This window comes from Macaca thibetana, chromosome 8 (assembly GCF_024542745.1).
Source record: "Macaca thibetana thibetana isolate TM-01 chromosome 8, ASM2454274v1, whole genome shotgun sequence".
NCBI classification, from domain to species: Eukaryota; Metazoa; Chordata; class Mammalia; order Primates; family Cercopithecidae; genus Macaca; species Macaca thibetana.
In genome coordinates, this window is record NC_065585.1 from 74,163,711 (window position 1) to 74,187,806 (window position 24,096).

At 38.6% G+C, this 24,096-nt stretch overlaps 1 protein-coding gene across 3 annotated transcripts in view; it reads left to right on the plus strand.

Moving 5' to 3' along the window:
• The window catches only part of TRAM1 (translocation associated membrane protein 1), a 33,270-nt gene extending 22,327 nt beyond the window's left edge, over positions 1 to 10,943 (plus strand). For all 3 annotated transcript variants that reach the window (XM_050801919.1, XM_050801920.1, XM_050801921.1), the window contains exons 9-11: positions 877 to 1,020; positions 1,336 to 1,496; positions 9,381 to 10,943. In XM_050801919.1, coding sequence (XP_050657876.1) covers positions 877 to 1,020; positions 1,336 to 1,496; positions 9,381 to 9,454 — 379 coding nt within the window. In that variant the 3' untranslated portion in view covers positions 9,455 to 10,943. The remainder of the gene's footprint in view (positions 1 to 876; positions 1,021 to 1,335; positions 1,497 to 9,380) is intronic.
• Positions 10,944 to 24,096: the final 13,153 nt, after the last annotated feature.

A 24,096-nucleotide genomic window follows, 5' to 3' on the forward strand; every position in this document is an offset into this window, starting at 1 on the left:
ATTATTTCTCTATTCAGACTTTGTATTTTACTCTCTAAAATGGAGCCTTTCTCAGCTAGAGAGATACTGAATTATATCTTGCAATTTTGAAGACTTTGTGGGTTTACTTTTCTGTTATAACTTCTACTTTGTTTATTGAATCGTTTTTCTTTTGGAGGAGTGATAGAGAAGTGAACTCTCAGAAGAAAATGAAACAATAGATAATTAGCCTTATAGATAACTAAAATATATTGATGGGGAAATTGAACTGAAAACAGAATTGGAGAGGTATAACTTGTAATTAGTGCAAAGTTGTCTTAAAAAAAGTAAAACTGGGACTCTTAATTGAGAATTAGGCATCCTGTTCTTTATAACACAGCTTTTTTGGTTTGTTTTGTCCAACATTTTCCAAAATTATTCTGAATACTAGTAGTTCTGAGGAACATTAATAGTTCTTATACAAGAAAAGAGATAAGCTAAACAGAAAATTAAACATTTATTTACTGGATTTTTTTAGAAATTTAAATAGGCTAGTATGTGTTATATCTCTTTGAGTGTGGTATATAGGCTTTCCCAGATATTTGACACAAAATTCTTTTTTGCAGAATAAGAAATGCTATTTTAATATGCCGTTACTTAATAGGAATCTAGTTTCTTTTTATTTATTTATTTATTTTGAGAGGGAGTTTCGCTGTTGTTGCCCAGGCTGGAGTGCAGTTGCACGATCTCGGCTCACTGCAACTTCCACCTTCCGGTTTCAAGCGATTCTCCTGCCTCAGCCCCCCAAGTAGCTGGGATTACAGGCGTCTGCCACCACGCCTGACTTAGGAATCTAATTTCTAATAGAATCTTGTTTTTGAGATTTCAGGAATTTGACTTACAGTCTTTTTCTTGCAGATTTTCTCTGTGGGCAGTTCTTTTTGTTTTTGGAAGACTTCTGACTTTAATTCTTTCAGTACTGACTGTTGGTTTTGGCCTTGCAAGAGCAGAGAATCAGAAGCTGGATTTCAGTACTGGAAACTTCAATGTGTTGGCTGTTAGGTATAATCAATTTAACTTTTTTTTCACTTTATACAGCTAGATAATATATATTATCAGTTTCTCTATGTTGAATCATCTAAAAAAAGGATGAATATGAGGTTGGGGAAAATACTCGTTTGATTTTATTTCATACCTTTTGCTATTTTACATGTCTAAAGTGAAGTACTAAAGCACTTAACTTTTAGGATAAATTATTAATGCACTGATAATACAATTTTCTCAAAATTATTACTAAATACTATTAAAGAAGATAGAATGTATTCAGTGGCATTGTTTTTTATACACTGTAACTTTTGATTTCTTAATATTTCTTAGAATTGCTGTTCTGGCATCCATTTGCATTACTCAAGCATTCATGATGTGGAAGTTCATTAATTTTCAGCTTCGGAGGTGGAGGGAACATTCTGCTTTTCAGGCACCAGCTGTGAAGAAGAAACCAACAGTAACTAAAGGCAGATCTTCTAAAAAAGGAACAGGTTTGTATTTAGTAAGCAATGAAAAACTCATAGAAGTAGAAAACTTTTTAAAAATTTGTTGTGGGATCTTATTTATTAGTTTGAAGGTCTTATAAAGAAAATATTATTCTGCTTTTTAACAAAATTAGAGGCAAAGTAATCTTACTGCATTCCACAATTGGGTGATCCCTTGGATGAGGAAACTCAGTTACTCCCCTCAAAAACTGTCCACTAAATTTCTCTTTGACAAGTTTTCCCTTCTTGGTTACCTTTGAGCCACTTTAGACCAAACTTTATGGACAGGTTTAGTGAATAACTAAACTAGAGGATGGTCGTTTGTTTTCAAGCATCTTATTCACATTTTAAAAAGCTGTTCACAACCTCTTCCCATCTGCCCATTTGTCCCAAGTGGAATAGCTTTTTTTTTTTTTTTTTATAACTTCTGATTGCTTGATTCTTTGTCTTTAAGCCTTCATTTAACCTGTTTTCTCTTTATGGCTTTTGCAAAAATTGAAAATGCATTGATACTACAGTTAATTTTTTCAGTGTGTATATGGTATTATGCTTAGAGCTGTAACACAGGAAGTTCCAGTTTTTAGAATACGTCCACTCTGGTTTACTCTTTTCTAAGTATTAATACCTGATAATTTACATCCTCCAGCCTGGTTTTTTTTTTTTTTTTCACGTTTGTCCCAGCAAGTCTTGGCCCTTTGCATTTTCTTAATACATTTTAGTACAATTTGAGCTGGGTGCAGTGGGGGGTGCCTGTAGTCCAGCTGTTCAGGAGGCTGAGGCAGGAGGATCACTCGAACCCAGAGTTCAGGGTTGCAGTGCACAATGATCGTGCCTGTGAAGAGCTACTGCACTCCAGCCTGGGCAACATAGTGCCTCTTTAGAAAAAAAAAAAAAAAATTGTACAACCTGGTCAATTTCCACAAAAATTGCTGGGATAGAGTTGAAATAACATCACATCTATAGATCAATTTAGGGATAACTGACTATTTCAACCTGATATATACCTCTGTTTATTTAGGTTGTCTTTCATTTCTCCAAGTAATATTTTTAATAGCTTTAATGGGATGTAATTCACATACAATAAGGTTTACCCTTTAAAGTATACATTTCAGTCATTTTTAACAGATGTTCACAAAATTGTACAAACCACTATCTAATTCCAGAATATTTTTATCACTGCAAAAAAAAACCCCATGCCCATTAGCATCACTTCACATTTCCCCCTTCGTTCTGCTGCGGTACTCTCTAATCTATTTTCTGTCTCTAAGGATTGGCCTTTTCTGGACATTTCATGTAAACAGAACCATGTGATATGTGGTCTTTTGCAATTAGATAATGTTTTGAGGTTCATTCATGTCATAGCATATATAAAGCCTTCATTTGTTTTTACAGCCAAATAATATTCCATTGTGTGGAACCTTATTGTATGGATATATACCATGTTTTGTTTATCCATTCATCATTTGATGGACATTTGAGTGCCTTTTACTTTTTGGCTATTATTAATAATGATGCTGTGAACATTTAGGTGCAAGTTTTTGTTCGAACATGTGTTTTCATTCTCTTGGGTACATGCATAGGAATGGAATTTCCAAGTCATGCTGTAACTATGTTTAACATTTTGAGGGAACTGCCAAACTGTTCTTTGAAGTGGCTATACTATTTTTACACTCAGTTTAACATCCTGATATTCAGTTGTCCTTGTGCCATTTGTTAAAAAGACTCCTTCACTATTGAACTGTCTTGATACCCTTTTCAAAAATCATTATTAAAAAAAGTTTATTTCTGGATCATGAATTCTATTGCATTTATTGGTAGATCGATTCTTATGCCAATACCACACTCTCTTGATTACTGTAGCTTTGTAGTAAGTTTTGAAAGCAGGTAATGTGAGTCCCCAATGTTGTTCTTTTTCACGATGTTTTGGTTATTCTGGGTTTCTTACATTTCCATATGAGTTTTTATTTAAGTGACAAGATCTTGCTGTGTTGCCCAGGCTAGACTTGAACGCTTAGGCTCAAGGGATTCTCCCATCTCAGCCTCCCAAGTTGCTGGGACTATAGGCACATGCCACCTTACCCAGCCATTTTAATATGAATTTTATAATGAGCTTGTCAGTTTCTGCAAAAAAGCCAGCTGGGGTTTTGGTATGGATTACCTTCAATCTGTAGGTTGATATGCAGAGTATGAACATGAATGTCTGTTTATTTAGATCTTTAATCTCTTTCAATTATAGTTATCAGTGTATACATCTTGCAGTTCGTTAAATTTAACCCTATTCTTTTGGATGCTGTTGTAAAATAGAACCATCTTCTTAATTCCATTTTCAGATTCTTCATTGCCAGTGTATATGAAATACAATTCACTTTTGTATATTGATCTTGTATCCTGCAACCTTGCTGAATTTATTTATTCAAATAGGTTTTTGTTTTTTGTTTTTTGGTGGGCAGTCTGGATGTTTTCTGTTGCATTTTCTTGCCAAATTGCCCTGTCTAGAACCTCACGTGTTGAACAGAAATAGAGCAGACATCCTTGTCTTGTTTTTGATCTTAGGGGTAGACATCCGTCCAGTCTTTTACCATTAAGTATGATGTTAACTATGGGTTTTTCATAAATGACCTTTATCAGGTTGAGGAAGTTCCCCTCTGATTCCTGGTTTGTTTATTTTTGTCATGGAAGGTTGTTAGATTTTGTCAGCTGCTTTTTTTCCTGCATCTATTAAGATAACCTCGTGGGGTTTTCTTAATTTTTTCTGTTGGTATTATAGATTACATTGCTTTTCAGATGTTAAACAAATGTTACATTCCTGGGATAAATTTCACTTGGTTATGGTGTATGATCCTTTTTATCTCTTGATGGATTTGGTATGCAAGTATTTTGTTGAGGTTTTTTTGTGTCTGTATTCATAAAAGATACTGGTGTGTATTTTTCTTGTAACATCCTTGTCTGGTTTTAGTATCAAGATAATACTGGCTTCATAGAACGAACTGGGCAGTGTTTTTTCCTTTTCTGTTTTTTGGAAGAGGTCTTCACTTGATCTTAGCCAAAATGCCAAGAAACAGTGGAAGAGTTGTTGAAGGAGATATTTTATAGGTGTCTGTATAGGAATCTCATACATTTTTCATTAAACTCATTCTCAGATATTTTCTTTTTTAAGCTAATGTACATGCTTTTTTTAAAAAACAATTTTAACTATTTGTTACGTAGTAATGCCATTTGTTTTCTTTAAGATACTATCCATGTACTGAAAAAATCTTCCTAATTCACTTAAAGTTTACACTAAAATATACAGTTATATCATCTATAAATATTATACCTTTTCATTTTCTTCCTGTATTACACTAGCTAGGACTATACCATAATATTGAATACAAGAAATGAATACTCTTATTCCTCATATAAGAGGGAGACCTTTCGGTAGTTCATTATTAAGAATGTTTTGTAGATGCCCTTTACTCAGTTCTCTTGTATTATATTTTTTACTAAGAGTTTGTGTCCATGACTTGTAGAATGTTAAGAAATGCTTTTTCTGCAACATTTAGTCATAGAGTTTTTCTTTATTCTGTTAATGTTGTGAATTGCATTGACTATCAATGTTAAAATAATTTTGCATTTCTGACATGCATCCAAGTTGGTGATAATACAGTAGTCTCCCTGGGGGAATACATTCCAAAACCTCCAATGGATGCCTGAATCCAGGGGTGGTATCAAACTCTATATAGTCATGTGCTAAATAATGACATTTCAGTCAACAGCTATACAATATATGTGCATACATGACTCATTTATGACACTGGTCCTATAAAATTATACTGTATTTCTCCTACACCATTTCTATGTTTAGATATGTTTAGATGCATACATAGTTACCACTGTATTACAGTTGCCTACAATATTCCACACAGGAACATGCTGTGCAGGTTTTTAGCCTTGGAGCAATAGGCTATAACATATAGCCTGGGTGTGTGGTAGGCTCTACCATCTAGATTTGTGGAAGTACATTCTGTGATGTTCACACAATGATGAAATTGCCTGACACATTTCTTAAAACATAGCCTGTTAAGTGGTGTATGACTCTATATACTATGTTTTCTCCTAATACAGCTATGATAAAGTTTTATTTATAAATTAGTCACATATAACAGCATATTGTAGCAAAAGTTAATTGAATGTGGTATTTTTCTCTCTCAAAATATTATATAGTACTCACCTATTTTCAGACCATGGTTGACTGTGGGTAACTGAAACATGGAAAGCAACACTGCAAATAAGGGGAGACCATTGTACATCACTTTTGCAGAATTCCCTTTTTCATTATTTCATTAGGATTTTTGCATCTAAGTGTTTGGAAGTGTTCACCAACTAAGCCCTCTGACCTAGAGTCGTCTTTTTTTCCGAAACAGGGCCTTGCTCTGTCACCCAGACTGGAGTGCAGTGGCATGATCTTGGCTCACTGCAGCCTCAACTTTGTGGGCTTAAGCAATCCTCCCACCTCAACCTCCTGAGTAGCTGGGGCTACAGGCACATGTCACCACACCACTAGTTTTTGTGTTTTTTGTAGAGATGGGATTTCACCATGTCACCCAGGATAGTCTCAAACTCCTATACCGAAGTGATCTGCCCACCAGACTCAACCAATTGGCTGGGCACCCAGCACTTTGGGAGGCTGAGGTGGGTGGATCGCTTGAGCCCAGGAGTTCAAGACCAACCTGGGCAACATGGCAAAACTCCATCTTTACAAAAAAATACAAAAATGAACCAGGAATGGTGGTGCACGCCTGTAGTCCCAGTACTTGGGAGGCTGAGGTGGGAGGATCCCTTGATCCTAATGTCACCCTTGAGGTGTCACTTCAGCAGCTGGAAACCTCTATGACTGGTGGTGCCTTCTGCCTGAGTATTGCTTACACCCGCTGGGCTCATTCCACCCACTCAGCCTGACAGGCTGTGCTTGACTTGAGCTGCCGGCCCAGATCCCACACCTGCCAAGCATGAGCCAGGGGCGGAGCAAGAGGGAGTGTGTGGGCAAGCACTGCGCACAGCCAGGCACACAGGCTTCTGCTGCGGGGCAGGCAGCTCTAGGCACCAGCACAGGTGCTGGCTCTGTGTGAGGCTGCAGCTGGACCAGATGTACTGCATGTGGCTTCCACTGCAGGCATCCATGACTGGACAAGAGGAACGCGGTGGTATCCCCAGAGTTTGGAGGTGGCCAGAACCACAGAACCCCAAAGAGGATGTCACAGCACTGCCTCAGGGAGCCCCTAGATCTGGGCTTCCCAAAGGACCACAGCTCTTCTCTGTTTCTTGTCATGCTCAGTGTGGTGAGCAGGGGGGCATGTTTCAGCCTTGTTTGTGCTACAGCCCTTTTAGTCCCGCCATTCAGCAGGTCCCAAGTTCTTGTCCTACATCCAGGAAGAATGAGGTACGCAGGCAACTGGAAGGTGAGCAAGGCAGAGAGGAGGTTCATTGAGAGGCGAAACAGTTCTTAGGAGATCTGGTTAGCTCCTTTCCACAGGCAGGTCATCTCATCATCTGTGCAGCCCTCATGGTTAGCTCCTATCCACAGTCTCATCATCTGCCCAAGTCTGGCTGAGTCCAGGATTTTTACAAGCTTCAGGGAGAAGGAAGTGCATAATGATTGGTCCATGGGCAGGCCCAGAAAAAGCACTATAAGTTCTCACTCCAGTCCATGGAACTGGCGGCCAGGCCCCCAGGTTTCAGGCCGTCCCTGGCTTGAAGAGGGGGGCTTCACCAGGGGCCCACGCCTTTCTGCCAAGGAAGCTCTCTGCCTCCTGCTGCCATCAACCTACCATCCATGGTGCCTAGGCTGGTCATTCCAAGAGATGCCTGCAGGCCCACACCAAGCTGCCCTCAGCCCCCCTCGGCCTCCCTCTCATGCTTGTCAGCACTCACCGTCACGATGGCCAAGGGAGCAGGGAGCTGGCATATCAGTGCTGCTCTAATCCCATGGTCAGTCTCACCTTCACTCCAAAATAGTAGTGGATGCCAGGAGTTGCAGAGTGGCCAGGCAGCGGGAGCAGGCACTTCCAAGCCTGCAGAGGCAGTGGGGCTTCCCGGGCCCCCAACGGCTACGGCTGGGTGGCTGCAGCTGCGCCCAGGAGTGCAGGGCTCCCACCCCTCCAACTCTGAAAGGGATGGGTCTCCTGCTAGCTATGTGAAGCATGCAGCCCTGGCTGCACCTCCCACCCTACAGCCAATGTCATGGCAATAGCCACTCCATACGGGCTGCTGCTGCCATCACTGAGAGGTGGAGGTTGCAGTGGGTGGAGATGATGTTGCTGGACTCCAGCTGGGATAACAGAGTGAGACCCTGTCTCAGAAAAAAAAAAAAAAAAAGATGATACTATTATTCACATTTTCTGTTTCTTAGTTGTTTCTCTTTTGGTAAATAGTGTTTTTCAAGGAATTTGTCTAGTTCATAATAAATTTGCAAATACATTGGCATAAAATTATTCATATGAACTTAATTATCCTGTTAACGCCTGTAAATGAGGAGTGATTCCTGTTTTTCATTTCTTGTGTTAGTAACGTAAGCCTTTTATCTTTTCTTCCATCAGGCAAAACCAACATTTGTCTTTTTGTGTTGATTTTCCTAGTTGTGTCTTTTCTGGATCATTGATTTCTATTCTTCTTTCCTTTTCATTGGGTTTAATTTGCAGTTTTGTTTGTGATTTACCTTCTTGAGCTGGATCTTTGGAGCACTAATTTGTATCTCTTATCAATTACATTCAGTTAAGGGTAAACTTTTCAACACCACTTTAACAGTATTTCACAAGTTTTTTGTTTTGTTTTGTTTTGTTTTGTTTTGTTTTTTTGAGATGGAGTCTAGCTCTATTGCCAGGCTGGAGTGCAGTGACGGGATCTCAGCTCACTGCAGCCTTCGCCTCCTGGGCTCAAGTGATTCTCCTGCCTCCCAGGTAGCCAGGATTACAGGCACCCACCACCACACCCAGCTAATTTTTGTATTTTTAGTAGAGATGGCGTTTCACCACGTTGGCCAGGCTGATCTTGAACTCCTGACCTCAGGTGCCGCCCACCTCAACCTCCCAAAGTGCTGGGATTACAGGCGTGATCTACTGTGCCCAGTCTGTATTTCACAGGTTTCATTATGTCTTTTTCATTGTTATTCAGTTCAATGATATCTGTGCTTGGATTCCACTTGTGCTGTGATTATAGGTGCAAGCCATTATCCCTGCCTCAAACATCCATTTCTGTATGCAACTCTTACATTTTTGGAGAGAGTCAGTGAGACATTTGTTACTCCATCGTAGCTTGAAGAAGGCCATTACATTAGCCAGATGTGGTGGCACATGTCTGTAGTCCCAGCTATTTGGGAAGCTGAGGTGGGAGCATCACTTGTCCCCAGGAGTTCAAGACTACATTGAGCCATGATCATGCCACTGCACTCCAGCCTTGGTGACAGAGTGAGACCCTGTCTGAAAAAACAACAGTAACATAAATAAATAAAAAAAAGGCCGTAATACACCCGTCCACATGGGAATTATCCTAAACGCCAACTTTAGCATGTTGTAAACAAATATCCCCAAGGACTTTGCCGTCAGATGTGAAAAGTTTATTTCTACAGAAGGTATTTCTCTTGATTACTATTTTTAAATTCTTGTAACTTTTTAAATAGTTTTCTGTCCTGTCACTTTTTTCTGCTTTTAATAGTAGTTTTCTTTGAATTTGCTACTTTCAGTTCATTGTGTTAAACATGTTAACCAGGTTTTGTGATTGGTTAAATACTGGTAAATAAATTTCACCTGAGTATATATTGGATTTTACATTTTCTTTTCTGAAGGTATGTTTACATATAAAGATTATTACTTGCATTTATTTATAAAAGTAACACAGATTCTTTTCTTTTTGCAGAAAATGGCATAAATGGAACATTAACTTCAAATGTAGCAGACTCTCCCCGGAATAGAAAAGAAAAATCTTCATAATGAATTATAAACTAATTGATTAATGTCCCCAAAGAAATCTGCTTTCTACTATATCTTTCAGCATTAGAGATTTTTCTGTTCTTGAAAATACAGTCTGTGCTCTTTGATTTTTGCTATTGTACTGTTTCATGCATTTTTTTAATGGGCATTTGAGGGGAGGATTATTGCTATGAATGAAAAAAATATTTTAGCTTAGACTAAGCTACCTGCCTTCAAAATAGTTTAGGGACCACCACCATATTTTATTTTGTTTTTATTTTTGAACATTTTTCTAATGATTTGGAGAGAAAACTATTTACAAAAATTCCACATATCAGTGATACAATTTCTTGCTGTCACCAATTTTTTATAATAGCAGAGTGGCCTGTTCTAAGAAGGCCATATTTTTTAAGTTATCTTTCAGGGTAAAATGGAACTACTATAAAGATGGATGTCAAACTTTAATATGTTTTCAGTGTTCTCTAATTTTTAGGAATTTTTGTAACCTTTACACCTGGAAAAAAAGATTTGTAAAATCGCCAAAACAATTGTGTGCTTCATTTTATGGGTAGTGGTTATTAGTATTACATCCCCATTTTAAAAACAAAAACATAATGGTTACAACATGTGGAGTTTTATTGACATACATATTAAATCAAAGTATATTCTTAAAAGTGCTTGTGAAGTAAAATCTTTCTTGTGCATTTTCAATACTTGTAACCTGGAAATCAGAAAATATTTACTATGAACAGGAAAATCGGACTTATATAGCCCTTTTTGATATGTTTATTAATAATGATTCTTAATGGGGCTCATAATAAGTTTAATATGCACAGCATCTTAGAAAAGTTTAACCTGCAAACCCTTTTAAAACATAATGCCTACTTGATTTATATCTATAAAAAGAATGTCAGGTAATTATATTTGGAAAACATTTAATGCACTAACTTTAAAGAAATTGAAAATTCAGGTGGATAAATAGTCTTACAAAAGACGATGTGCTTTATGTTATACCTATAGCTTTGGTCCCATCTTTCATTGAGAAACATTTATCTGTATAAAACATATTTTTGGATAAATATATATATATATATTTGTATCTCTACAGAAAGGCTCTAAAAAGCATTTGAGGAAAATATTTGGTTCCCTTTTCTATAATTATCCTTTAAGATCCGTATAGCTACATTTGGTTTATTCATTGTATTTGCAGTATATATATTGTTCCTTTCAGTGTTCACATCTTGTTCCCCATTTCTCACTTGTGTCACCGGCTGTTTGTGCCATTTTTAGTGTAAAAGTTGCAGACCTATTAGATCTGCAGTTTAAGTTGCCATGCTGCTAGGAAGTTGTCTTTTTTCTTTCCAGCTGTTTACCTACTTCCTGGAAAAAGTAGTAGCTCTCTGTAGCATTATGGAGTTTCAGTGGAACCAAATCTTTGCCATTAAAAACTGGCATTATACTGAACTATACATTGAGAAATCAATCAAAATAAAAATTTTTACTTTCACAAGTTGCATCCTGGATGTTTCTGTCATTGTTGGTGTTTATGCTATTTTGGTATATAACCTCATTAAAATGTACCATATTTAAAACACTTTATAGATATTCAGAATAACCCTTTTCAAAAGTGTGTTCTGCAAATAAACAGATTCGTTCCACAGAATATTGGTGAGGACTACTGGGGGAATAGATGGTCATAACCAAATAAATCTGGGAATCACTAGATTGAACTAACCTAAAGGTGTCTCTTTATTATGGGACCATTCAGTCCTTAATATGCAAATGTGTTCCCTGGTGCACCAAGAATGTTGGCAGTGTGGGTATAATATGCAGTATTTCCCACCTTATTTGCCTGTAGAATTTTCTGTTCATCAAATTACTACAGCACTTTGTTTTCTACAGCATACACTGTGTTTACGCAAAGAAAAAAGCCCTTGATATGTAGTTACCAAGGGCTTACGTATACACACAAGCACGTATACACACAAGTATGATTATAAATTATGAGCCCTACACCCTGCTCTCAAATGTGCTGAGGAAAGTCTGTACTGGCTTCCAGATCCTGCAGAGCCTGTCATTATCACCCAGACTCAAGTCGAGCTTGGAAGCATGATGGGAATCCTGTAGAGACCTACACCTGGACAAGGCTCATGACTCTGTCTTAAACCCTGGGGAACCATGAATTAGTTGCTTTGCTGCTCCGGGGTTTGTCTTTCCCTCCACAAAATGCCTCTTTGCTGCGTTTTTTTTAACTCTAAATTGACAATTTATCATTGTATGTGGGGTCCAAAGTGGTGTTATGATTTGTGAGTATAATATGGAGTAATTAAGCTAGTTAACATCCATCACCTCAAATACTTAACATTTTTTGTGATTAGAACATTGAAATTTAGTTTTGAAATGTATAATACTATTATTAACTATATTTACCATGCTGTGCAATAGAACTAAAAAGAAATTCCTTCTGCCATATTTCATACCCTTTGACCATCATCTTCCCATACCCCTCAGCTCTCAGCCTTTGTAACCATCGTTCTACACTCTGATTCTGTGAGTTTGTTTTAGATTCCACATACAAGTAAATAATGTGCCGTATTTGTCTTTCTGTGCCTGGTTTACTTAGCAAAATGTCCTTCAGTTTCATCCATGTTGTCACAAATGACAGAATGTCTTTTTTAAAGGCTGAATAGTATTCCATTGTATGTATATACCCCATTTTCCACATTTTCTTTAGCCATTCATCTGCTGATAGAGCAGACCTTAGGTTGATTCCGTAACTTGGCTATTGTGAATATAGTGCTACGCTGAACTTGGGGCTGCAAACATCTCTTCGACACACTGATTTCAAATCTTTGGGTTGAATTCCTAGAAGTGGGATTGCTGGATCATATGGTAATTCTATATTTAGTTTTTTGAAGAACTTCAGTTTTCCTTAATGGCTGTGCTAATTTACATTTTTTTTTTTTTTTTTTTTTTTTTGAGACGGAGTCTCGCTCTGTCGCCCAGGCTGGAGTGCAGTGGCCGGATCTCAGCTCACTGCAAGCTCCGCCTCCCGGGTTCACGCCATTCTCCTGCCTCAGCCTCCCGAGTAGCTGGGACTACAGGCGCCTGCCACCTCGCCCGGCTAGTTTTTTGTATTTTTTTAGTAGAGACGGGGTTTCACCGTGTTAGCCAGGATGGTCTCGATCGATCTCCCGACCTCGTGATCCGCCCGTCTCGGCCTCCCAAAGTGCTGGGATTACAGGCTTGAGCCACCGCGCCCGGCCGCTAATTTACATTCTTAACAGTGTATATGGGTTCCCTTTTCTCCATATCCTTGCCCACATCTGTTATCTTTTGTCTTTGTTATGATAGCCATTGTGACAGGTGTAAGATGACATCATATTGTGGTTTCAATTGGCAGTTTTTCCATTATGTTTCCTTTAGTAGTGTTACAGTTTTTGGTCTTACATTTAAGGCCTTAATCTATTTTTGAGTTGATTTTTGCATATAGGTAAGACAAAGGTCCAATTTCATTCTGCATGTGAGTATCTAGTTTTCCTATCACCATTTATTGAAGAGACTATTCTTTTCCCATTGTATATTCTTGGCATCTTTGTGGAAAAGCAGTTGACCATGTGCATACCTGGGTTCATTTATGGGCTCTCTGTTCTGTTTCATATGTACTTGGTGTTTTCATTTTTTTGTTACATTTTGTTTTTGTTTGTCTTGCAAGTACCATGTATACCTTTGTTTTTTAAAATATATACACAGGGAGCCAGGGGTCTCACTATATTGCCCAAGCTGGTGTCAAACTCCTGGCCTTGAACAATGCTCCTGCCTCAGTATCCCAAAGTGCTGGGATTACAAGTGTGATTACTAACATTTTTTTTCAATAGTTTTTGGGGAACAGATGGTTTGGGTTACATGGATAAGTTATTTGGTGGTGATTTCTGAAATTCTGGTGCGCTTCCCACGTGAGCAGTGTACAGTGTACCCAATGTGTAGTTTTTTATCCCTCAATCCCCTCCTATCCTTCCCTGAGTCCCCAAAATCCATTGTATCGTTCTTATGCCTTTACATCCTCATAGCTTAGTTCCCACTTGTAAGTGAAAACATATGATATTTGGTTTTCCATTCCTGAGTTACTTCACTTAGAAAAATGGTCTCCAGCTCCATCCACATTGCTGCAAATGCCATTATTTTATTCCTTTTTGTGGCTGAGTAGTAGTCCACGGTATAAATATACCACATTTTCCTTATCAAGGTGTTGGTTGATGGGCATTTAGGCTGGTTCCATATTTTTGCAATTGCAAATTGTGTTGCTATAAACATGCGTGTGCAAGTATCTTTTTCATGTAATGACTTCTTTTCCTCTGGGCAGATACCAAGTAGAAGGACTGCTGAATCAAATGGTAGTTTTACTTTTAGTTTTTTAAGGAATCTCCATACTGTTTTCTATAGTGGTTGTACTGGTTTACATTCACACCAGCAGTTTAAAAATTCCCTTTGACAACATCCATGTTAATATCTTTTTTTTTTTTTTTTTTTTTTAATGATGGCCATTCTTGCAGGAGTGAGGTGGTATCTCATTGTGGTTTTAATTTATATTTTCCTGACAATCAGTGATGTTGGGGATTTTTTCATCATTGGCTATTCATATATCTTCTTTTGAGAATTTTCTATTCATGTCCTTTGCGCAATTTTTGATGGGATTATTTGTTTTTTTTCTTACTGATTTGTTTGAATTCCTTGTAGATCTGGTTATTAGTCCTTTGTTGGATACATAGTTTGTGAATATTTTCTCCTACTCTGTGGGTTGTCTGTTTATTCTGATTATTTCTTTTGCTGTGAAGAAGCTTTTTAGTTTAATTAGGTCCCATCTACTTGTTTTTTCTTTGTTGCATTCGCTTTTGGGTTCTTGGTCATGAACTCTTTGCCTAAGCCAATGTCTAGAAGAGTTTTTCTGATGTTATCTTCTAGAATTTTTATGGTTTCAGGTCTTAGATTTCAGTCTTTGATCCATCTTGAGTTGATTTTTGTATAAAGTGAGAGATGGGGATCCAGTTTCATTCTACATGTGACTTGCCAATCATCCCAGCACCATTTGTTGAATAGGGTGTCCTTTCCCTACTTTATGTTTTTGTTTGCTTTGTTTAAGATCAGTTGGCTGTAAGTATCTGGCTTTATTTCTGGGTTCTCTATTCTGTTCCACTGGTCTGTGTGCCTATTTTTATACCATGACCTTGCTGTTTTGGTAACTATAGCTTAGTTTGAAGTTGGGTAATGTGATACCTCCAGATTTGTTCTTTTTGCTTAGTCTTGCATTGGCTATGTGAGCTCTTTTTATGGATCCATATGAATTTTAGGATTGTTTTTTCTAGTTCTGTGAAGAATGATGATGGTATTTTGATGGGAATTGCGTTGAATCTGTAGATTGCTTTTGGCAGTTTGGTCATTTTCCCAATATTGATTCTACCCATCCGTGAACATGAAATGTGTTTCCATTTGTTTGTGTCATCCATAATTTCTTTCAGCAACGTTTTGTAGTTTTCCTTATAGAGGTCTTTTACCTCCTTGGTTAGGTATATTCCTAAGTTTTGGGGGTTTGTTTGTTTGTTTTGCAGCTGTCATAAAAAGGGATTCAGTTCTTGATTTGATTCTCAGCTTGGTCATTGTTGGTGTATAGCAGTACTACTGGTTTGTGCAGTTGGTTTTGTATCCTGAGATTTTACTGAATTCATTATCAGATCTAGGAGCTTTTTGGATGAGTCTTTAGGGTTTTCTAGGCACATGATCATATCACCGTTAAACAACAACAGTTTTAATTCCTCTTTACTGCCTTGGATACCCTTTATTTCTTTCTTTTGTCAGATTGCTCTGGATAGACTTCCAGTACTATATTGAATAGTAATGATGAAAGTGGGCATCCTTGTCTTGGTCTAGTTCTCAGGGGAAATGCTTTCAACTTTTCCCTATTCAGTATAATGTTGGCTGTGGGTCTGTCATAGATTGTCATTATTACCTTGACGTATGTCCCTTCTATGTCAATCTTGCTGAGAGTTTTAATCATAAAAGGATACTGGATTTTGTCAAATGCTTTTCTGCATCCATTGAGATGATCATAGGATTTTTGTTTTTAATTGTTTATGTGATATGTCAAAATTATTGATTTGTGTATGTTAAACCATCCCTGCATCCCTGGTATGAAACCCACCTGATCATGGTGTATTATCTTTTTGATATGCTGTTGGATTCAGTTAGCTAGTATTTTGTTGAGGATTTTTCCATGTATGTTCATCAAAGATATTGGTCTGTAGTTTTCTTTTTTTGTTACGTCCTTTACTAGTTTTCGTATTAGGCTGATACTGGCTTCATAGAGTGATTTAGAGAGGATTCCCTCTTTCACTATCTTTTAGAATAGTTTCAGTAAGATTGGTACCAATTCTTCTTGGAATGTCTGATAGGATTCAGCTGTGAATCCATCTGTTCCTGGACTTTTTTTGTTGGCAATTTATTTTACTACTGTTTCAATCTCACTACTTGTTATTGGTCTATTCAGAATTTCTATTTCTTCCTGATTTAATCTAGGAGGGTTGTATATTTCCAGGAATTTATCCATCTCCTCTAGATGTTCTAGTTTGTGTGCATAAAGATGTTAATAGTAGCCTTGAGTGATCGTTTGTATTTCTGTGATATCAGTTTTAATAACTCCTGTTTCATTTCTAATTGAGCCTATTTGGATATTCTTTTCTTGGTTAATCTCCCTAATGGTCTGTTGATGTTTATCTTTTCCAGAAAACAGCTTTTGTTGCATTTATGTTTTTTGTTGTTGTTGTTTCCATTTTATTTACTTCTGCTCCAATTTTTGGTGTTTATTTTCTTCTGCTAGGCTTGGGTTTAGTTTTTTCTTGTTTCTCTAGTTCCCTGAGGTGTGACTTAGATTGTCTGTTTGTGCTCTTTCAGACTTTTTGATGTCGGCATTTTGGGCTCTGAACTTTGCTCTTAGCATTGCTTTGGCTGTATCCTAGAGGTTTTGATAAGTTGTAACACTGTTATTTTTCAGTTCAAATAAATTTTTAATTTCCATCTTGATTTCATTGTTGGCCCAAAGATCATTCAAGAGCAGATTATTTAATTTCCATGTATTTGTATAGTTTTGAGTGCTCTTTTTGGAGTTAACTTCCAGTTTTATTCCACTGTAGTCTGAAAAGATACTTGATATAATTTTGATTTTCTTAAATTTACTGAGACTTGTTTTGTGGCCTATCAAATGGTCTATCTTGGAGAATGTTCCATGTGCTCATGAAAAGAACATGTGCTGATGAATGTATGTATAGTCTGCAGTTATTGGATAGAATGTTCTGTAAGTATCAGTTAAGTCCATTCTGGGGTATACTTTAAGTTCATTGTTTCTTTGTTGACTTCTATCTTGATGACCTGTCTCGTGCTGTCAGTGGAGTGCTAAAGTCCCCCACTATTATTGTGTTGCTGTCTATCTCATTTCTTAGGTCTAGTAGTAATTGTTTTATAAATTTGGGAGCTCTAGTATTGGTACATATACATGTAGGATTATGATATTTTTCTGTTGGACTAACCCTTTTATCATTATATAATGTCCCTCTTTGTCCTTTTAAACTGTTGTTCCTTTAAAGCCTTTTGTCTGATAAAAAAATAGCTACTCCTGATTGCTTTTGGTTTGCATTTGCCTGGAATATCTTTTTCTACCCCTTTACTTAAGTTTATGTGAGTCCTTATTTGTTAGATGAGTCTCTCGAAGACAGCAGATACTTGGTTGGTGAATTTTATCCATTCCACCATACTGTATCTTTTAACTAGAGCATTTAGGCCTTTTACATTCAATGTTAATATTGAGATGTGAGGTACTACTCTATTTGTTGCCTAAGTATCTTGGTTTTCTTTCATTGTGTTATTGTTTTATAGGCCCTCTGGCATTTATGCTTTAATGAGGTTCTATTTTGGTGTATTTCAAGGTTTTGTTTCAAGATTTGTAACTCCTTTTAGCATTTATTGTAGTGCTGACTTGGTAGTGGCAAGTCCTCTCAGCATTTGTTTGTCTGAAAAAGACTCTATCTTTTCTTGACTTATGAAACTTATTTTTGCTGGATACAAAGTTCTTGACTGACAATTATTCTGTTTCAGGAGGCTAAAGATAGACCCCAATCCCTTCTAGCTTATAAGGTTTCTGCTGAGAAACCTGCTGTTAAAGTTTTCCTATAACTTTATAGATTACCTGATACGTTTGTCTCACAGCTCTTAAGATTTTTGCCTTCGTCTTGACTTTAGATAACCTGATGACTACGTGCCTAGGTGATGATCTTTTTGTGATGAACTTCTCAGGTGTTCTTTGAACTTCTTGTATTTGGATGTCTAGATCTCTAGCAAGGTCAGGGAAGTTTCCCACAATTAATGCCTCAAATAAGTTTTCCAAACTTTTAGATTTCTCTTCTTCTCAGGAACACCAATTATTCTTAGGTTTGGCCATTTAACATAATCCCAAATATCTTGGAGGCTTGATTCATTTTTTTAGATTCTTTTTTCTTTGTCTTTGTCTGATTGGGTTAATTTGAAAACCTTGTCTTCAAGCTCTGAAATTCTTTCTTCTACTTGTTCTAGTCAAGTGTTGAAACTTTCCAGTGCATTTTATATTTCTGTAAGTGTGGCTTTCATTTCCAGAAGCTGTGATTGTATTTTCTTCATGAAATCTATTTCTCTGGAGACTTTTTCATCCATATCCTATATTGTTTTTTACATTTCTTTTAGTTTTCACTTTTCTCTGGTATCACCTTGAGTAGCTTAATAATCAACCTTCTGAATTCTTTATCTGGCAATTCTGAGATTTCTTCCTGGTTTGGATCCATTGCTGATGAGTTAGTGTGATCTTTTGGGGATGTTATAGAACCCTGTTTTGTCATATTACCAGAATTACTTTTCTGGTTCCTTCTCATTTGGGTAGACAATAGTCTATTGTCTACTAAATATTCCACTAAAATATTAGTGGGAAGCTCTGGAACTCAAGGCCTACTTCAGATTATTTTGTCCCATAGGGTTATCCCCTGATGCTCTCCCCCATCCCCTAGGAATGGGGCTTCCTGAGAGCCTGACTGCAGTAATCGTTATTGCTCTTCTGGGTCTAGCCACCCAGCAGGGCTACCAGGCTCCAGGCTGGTGCTGGGGAGTGTCTGCAAAGAGTCCTGTGATATGATCCATCTTTGGGTCTTTCAGCTGTGAATACCAGCGCTTGCTCTGATGGAGGTGGCAGGGGAGTGAAGAAGACTCTGAGAGTCTTTGGTTGTAGATATGTTTAGTATGCTGACTTTCTCAAATGCTGGTTATGCTAGCAGTGAAGCTGTCACATGGACAGACTCAGGACACCTGGTTAGCCAGGATGTTACAGCACAATTAGCTGTTGTTTTCTCCCTGCTCCCTGGGAGCAGGGTTATTCTGTCATGAGTTGCTGTAATGGCCTGAGTTGGTTGGCCTTAGCCAGTATGTGGCACTGTCTAGAGAGCACCAGCTTCAGTAGTAGTAGGGAGATATAATCTTGCCCTAAGTTGGCCAGGGTAAGTATCCTGGTTTCTTAGGTGATGTGCAGGGCCATAAAAAGCCCCCAAGACTTTTCATGTAGGTATGTACATGAACTGTGCATAGCCCTATGCCTGATGTTTATTAAAAGCTCGTTGCTAGCTCATAAGGTTGTGACAAACACAGAAGTATTTGTCACTGCTTTTACTACTTTTCTGTTTTATGTTGAAGTTTTACAACACTGTTGAGCATTCATGCCATGCAATGCAAGCACAGTGTTCCACGACTCTACTCTGGAGCAGATGGGCCAATAAAGCTGCATGAAATGTTCAAGCCAACATTACAGTCAGCAAAGTTACACTGAATCATTGGATGACTGTGCAGGCATGCTTCACCAACACAAATATTCATAAATCAAACATCCAAGTCTGTACTGAATCATTTATACCTATGTGATACAACAATTATAAAAGCAAGTTGTAGGTATGGTTTCTAAGGAATGACTTTTTAAAAGTCAGATATCTGTGGTTTGTGAAGCCACATTTCCATTTCGCTGATGTATATAACTACTAGAGAATTTTTGGCTGCTTGGAATTGCCTAACCTTCCAGTGTAAAGAATCATACTTCACTGGGTAAATGAGAACGTTACAACACAGTGTTTATCATGAAGTTTGAACTGATATCATAAAGTGTCCTAGAATTCACATTTCTCCAAGTGGGCTAGAAGGCCTGGATGTGACATACATGGGGCATCTACATGTAAGTGTGGGTCATGTGTGAAACAGAGTGAAATCTGAAGACTGTGTTCCGTACTCTGTTGTGTCCTTGCTGATTGACTTCTGAACTAATCCTTTTTTTCTTCTTATATGAAATATAAGAAAATACAGTAAAGTCACTTATGAGAACAATTATAATTTACCTAGCTCTGTCACCCAGGCTGGAGTGCAGTGGCGCCATCTCAGCACACTGCAACCTCCACCTCCTGGGCTCAAGCAACCCTTCCACGTCGGCCTCCAGAGTAGCTGGGACTACAAGTGCACAGCACCATGCCCAGTTAATTTTTGTATTTTTTATAAAGATGGGGTTTCACCACATTGTCCAGGCTGGTCTCAAACTCCTGCGCTCAAGCAATCCACCCACCTCAGCCTCCCAAAGTGCTGGAATTACAGGTGTGAGCCACAGCACCTGGCCTATAATTTAATTTGTAATGCAATTTAATCAACCTCATCTAAGTCACTAGTGGGACTTCAGGACCACCTATAGTGGTCCTTTTCCATTTCAAAGGAATGACAGCATACAAACAATGTGACACAGGTTATTTGTCACTTAGGCCTGAAGGGAAAATATGTATACTATACATACTAAGTAAATGAAAAATTAAGTATGGTTTTTAAAAAGTAAATTCAATTTTGTAGAATTAAGGCCTTGAAGACTACCAGGAATATGTTACAATGATTGGTGGTTGTATTCATTTGTTTTGCATTGCTATAAAGGAACACCTGGGGCTGGGTAATTTGTCAAGATAACAGGTTTATTTGGCTCATGGTTCTGCATGGTTCTGCAGGCTATACAAGAAGCATAGCATCATCATCTGCTCAGCTTCTCATAGGCCTTAGGAAGCTTTTACTCCTGGTGGAAGGTGAAGGGGGAGCAGATGTGTCACATGGTGAGAAGGGGAACAAAGGAGGAGGAAAGTTCCAGTCTCTGTAACAACCACATCTCACACGAACTCATTACTTTGTAATGAGTTTTCACATGAATTCATTACTTTGGGCAGGGCATAAAGTCATTCACAAGGGATCGACCCCCATGACTCAAACACCTCCCAGTAGGCCCCACCCTCAACGTTGGAGATCACATTTCAATGTAAGATTTGGAGGGGACAAATATCAAAACTATATCAGTGGCTTACCTACACCCTAATACATGTAGGAAGCTTTGAAAAATTCAAAAGAGATGTGAGGGTGGGTTCAACTTCACCTTCAAAGAGAAATTCCATAACTGCAGAATCATCAATCATTCTCTGGGAACAGAAAGCCCTAGTTGAAACCTAGAAGTCATTTCTTTGTTGATATGGTGAGTCAACTCTGTCTCAGTGCAGAAACACTGGTTCGAAGGAATGACATGGAGAAGGGCAGATAATCATTAGCAAAAAGAAATATCTTTCTGAAGAGATAATATTCTGCAGAGATTTACAAAAATCTCTAAATATTGGCCTTTATACAGTAAGTCAGGCTTGTTCCGCTATTATATAGCAACTTAATTTTGCATGACCTGTGGTGGTGGGTTTTTTTGTTGTTTGTTTTTATGAAGGATCAAACAGAATAAGGAATTTTTGTTTGTTTGTTTGTTTGTTCTGAGACCAGGTCTCACTCTGTTTCCCAGGCTGGAGTGCAGTGGTGTGATCACAGCTCACTGCAGTCTCAACCTCCTGGGCTTAGGTGATCCTCTTGCCCAGCCTCCCAAGTAGCTGTGACCACAGGTGCACACCACCACACCTGGCTGATTTTTTAACTATTTGTAGAGATACAAGTAATTTGTAGATTTCCCTATGTTGCCCAGGCTAGTCTCGAACTTCTGGACGCGAGTGATCCTCCTGCCTCTGCCTCCCAAAGTGCTGGGATTACAGGTTTGAGCCCCTGCGCCAGGCCAGAATAAAGAACTTTAAAAAGCAATGCCATCTTGTAGAATGTAACTTCAGGTTTAAGTAATCACTGCTCTCCTTGTTTTACTGTATTTTGATGAGCATCGACATTCTGATCACAGTCCAGCATCTCTTAATAGGCAATGTCAATCATACCCTATTATATATTGCTGTGGAGTAAATACTCAGCAGTAAATACTCACCAGCCTAATTTTCCACTCACGCTCCATCCACGTATGCACTTCAGGCTCCAAAGGTAAGAGCAGCTATATTTGCTATACTCATCAACCCAGCTGCCCTTGACATTTGTTCCTTTTTTTTTTTTTTTTCACCTAACGTCCCCACTTCTCTATTAAAAGACATATTTTTGCCCTGTGATTTTTTTTCAGTTGGTTACTTCAGGTGATCTTTCTATCAGCTGATCCTTCTGCAGGATTTGCACTTCCATCTAAAATTATGTTCTTACATATCACAGTTTCCAGTTCCAAAGAGGAGACCCTCACACTGCTATGGTTTGCTCTGATGGAATGGCCCAAGTGGGGAGGCAAGTTAAAAATGGGTCCAGAACTTTGCTTGTTTATATGAAAGTTTGGCCTTAAAAATATTGGATTAATAAAAGTATTGGAAATTAATTTCTTCTTGATATTTTTAATTGCCTAAAAAAACCAGAAGTTACCAGTTGCATGGGTTTTGTTTTGTTTTGTTTTGCTTTGTTTTTTGAGACGGAGTCTTGCTCTGTTGCCCAGGCTGGAGTGCAGTGGCCGGATCTCGGCTCACTGCAAGCTCCGCCTCCCGGGTTTACGCCATTCTCCTGCCTCAGCCTCCCGAGTAGCTGGGACTACAGGCGCCCACCACCTCGCCCGGCTAGTTTTTTTTTAAATTTTTTTGGTAGAGACGGGGTTTCACCGTGTTAGCCAGGATGGTCTCGATCTCCTGACCTCGTGATCCGCCCATCTTGGCCTCCCAAAGTGCTGGGATTACAGGCTTGAGCCACCGCGCCCGGCTGCATGGGATGTTTTGTACTTAGTGATTCTCATTTAGAGAAGCTTAGTCTTAATGAGTTCCTACCCAGAAATGCTCTGGCTCCCCTTTAGTTCTGCAAATATCTGTTCCTGAGAGGATGGTTCACATTAATTACAGTGTCTCTTCATCTTCCCCTTCATGCAGCAGGGTTCAGCACCTTGCTTCTGGAATGAACGAAATGAGGAAAGGATGCTTGCCTTTCATACATCCTAATACTATATATAGCACAGGTCCTCTCCTACCTTAGAGTCCCCATAATAACCTCCCACGGCCCAGTCTTTATCCTCCTCAATCTTATTTATTTATTTTGAGGCAGGATCTTACTCTGTCCTTCAGGCGGGGGCGCAGTGGTGTGACCAAGGCTTACTGCAAACGCTGCCTCCTGGGTTCAAGCGATCCTCCCACCTCAACCTCCTGAGGAGCTGGAACTACAGGCACACGTCAGGACGCCTGGCTATAAATGGTGCCTTCTTGCTGTGACAGCAAAGACATGGCAGAAAGGACAAGGCAGCTCTCTGGACCTCTTTTATAAAAACACTAATCCCAATCATGATATCAGAGCCTTCGTGACCTGATCACCTCCCAAAGTTCCCACTCCTAACACCATCACCTTAGCAGCGTAGGATTTCACCATATATATTTGGGGGGCATGGTGATGTAAACATTCAGACCGTCACAACAAGGATACTGTATTTTCTTTTTTCTAAATGTGCTCTCTTCATACTTTAGCATTTCCGAAATAAAAACGGGTCTTTCAGTAACAAATTTCTCTTAGTGGCCTACAGCATAAAGAATTTTTTTTAACCTGATTGTTAGGGTTTAAATGTTTGTCTCTTACCTAAACTCATGTTATTTAATTTCCTTTGTCATAGTATTAAGAGGTGGAACCTTTAAGAGGTGATTAGGCCATGAAGTCTCTGCCCATATAAATAGATTAATGTTAATGTGGGAGTGGGTTTCTGATGAAAGGACAAGTTAGGTCATGCATGGTGGCTCATGCCTGTAATCCCAGCACTTTGGGAGGCCAAGGTGGGAGGACTGCTTGAGCCCCAGAGTTCAAGACTAGCCTGGGCAACATGGTGAAACCCCACCTCTACAACAGATTAAAAACATTAATAGGGTATGGTGGCACATGCTCGTGGTCCCAGCTACTCAGGAGGCTGAAGCAGGAGGATGACTTGAGCCCAGGAAGTTGAGGCTTCGGTGACCCATGGTTGTACCACTGCACTCCAGCCTGGGTGACAGAGTGAGACCCTGTCTCAAAACAAATAAATAAAATGACAAGTTAAACACCTCTATTTCTCTCTCCCTCTCTCTTTGTCTCTCTCTCTCTCTTCCTCCCTTTGCCTTTATGCCATGGAGTTATACAGCAAGAATGCCCTGCCAGACGCTGAACCTTCAATTTTGGACTTTCCAGCCTCCAGAACCATAAGCCAATACATTTCTGTCTATTATAAATTATCCAGCCTG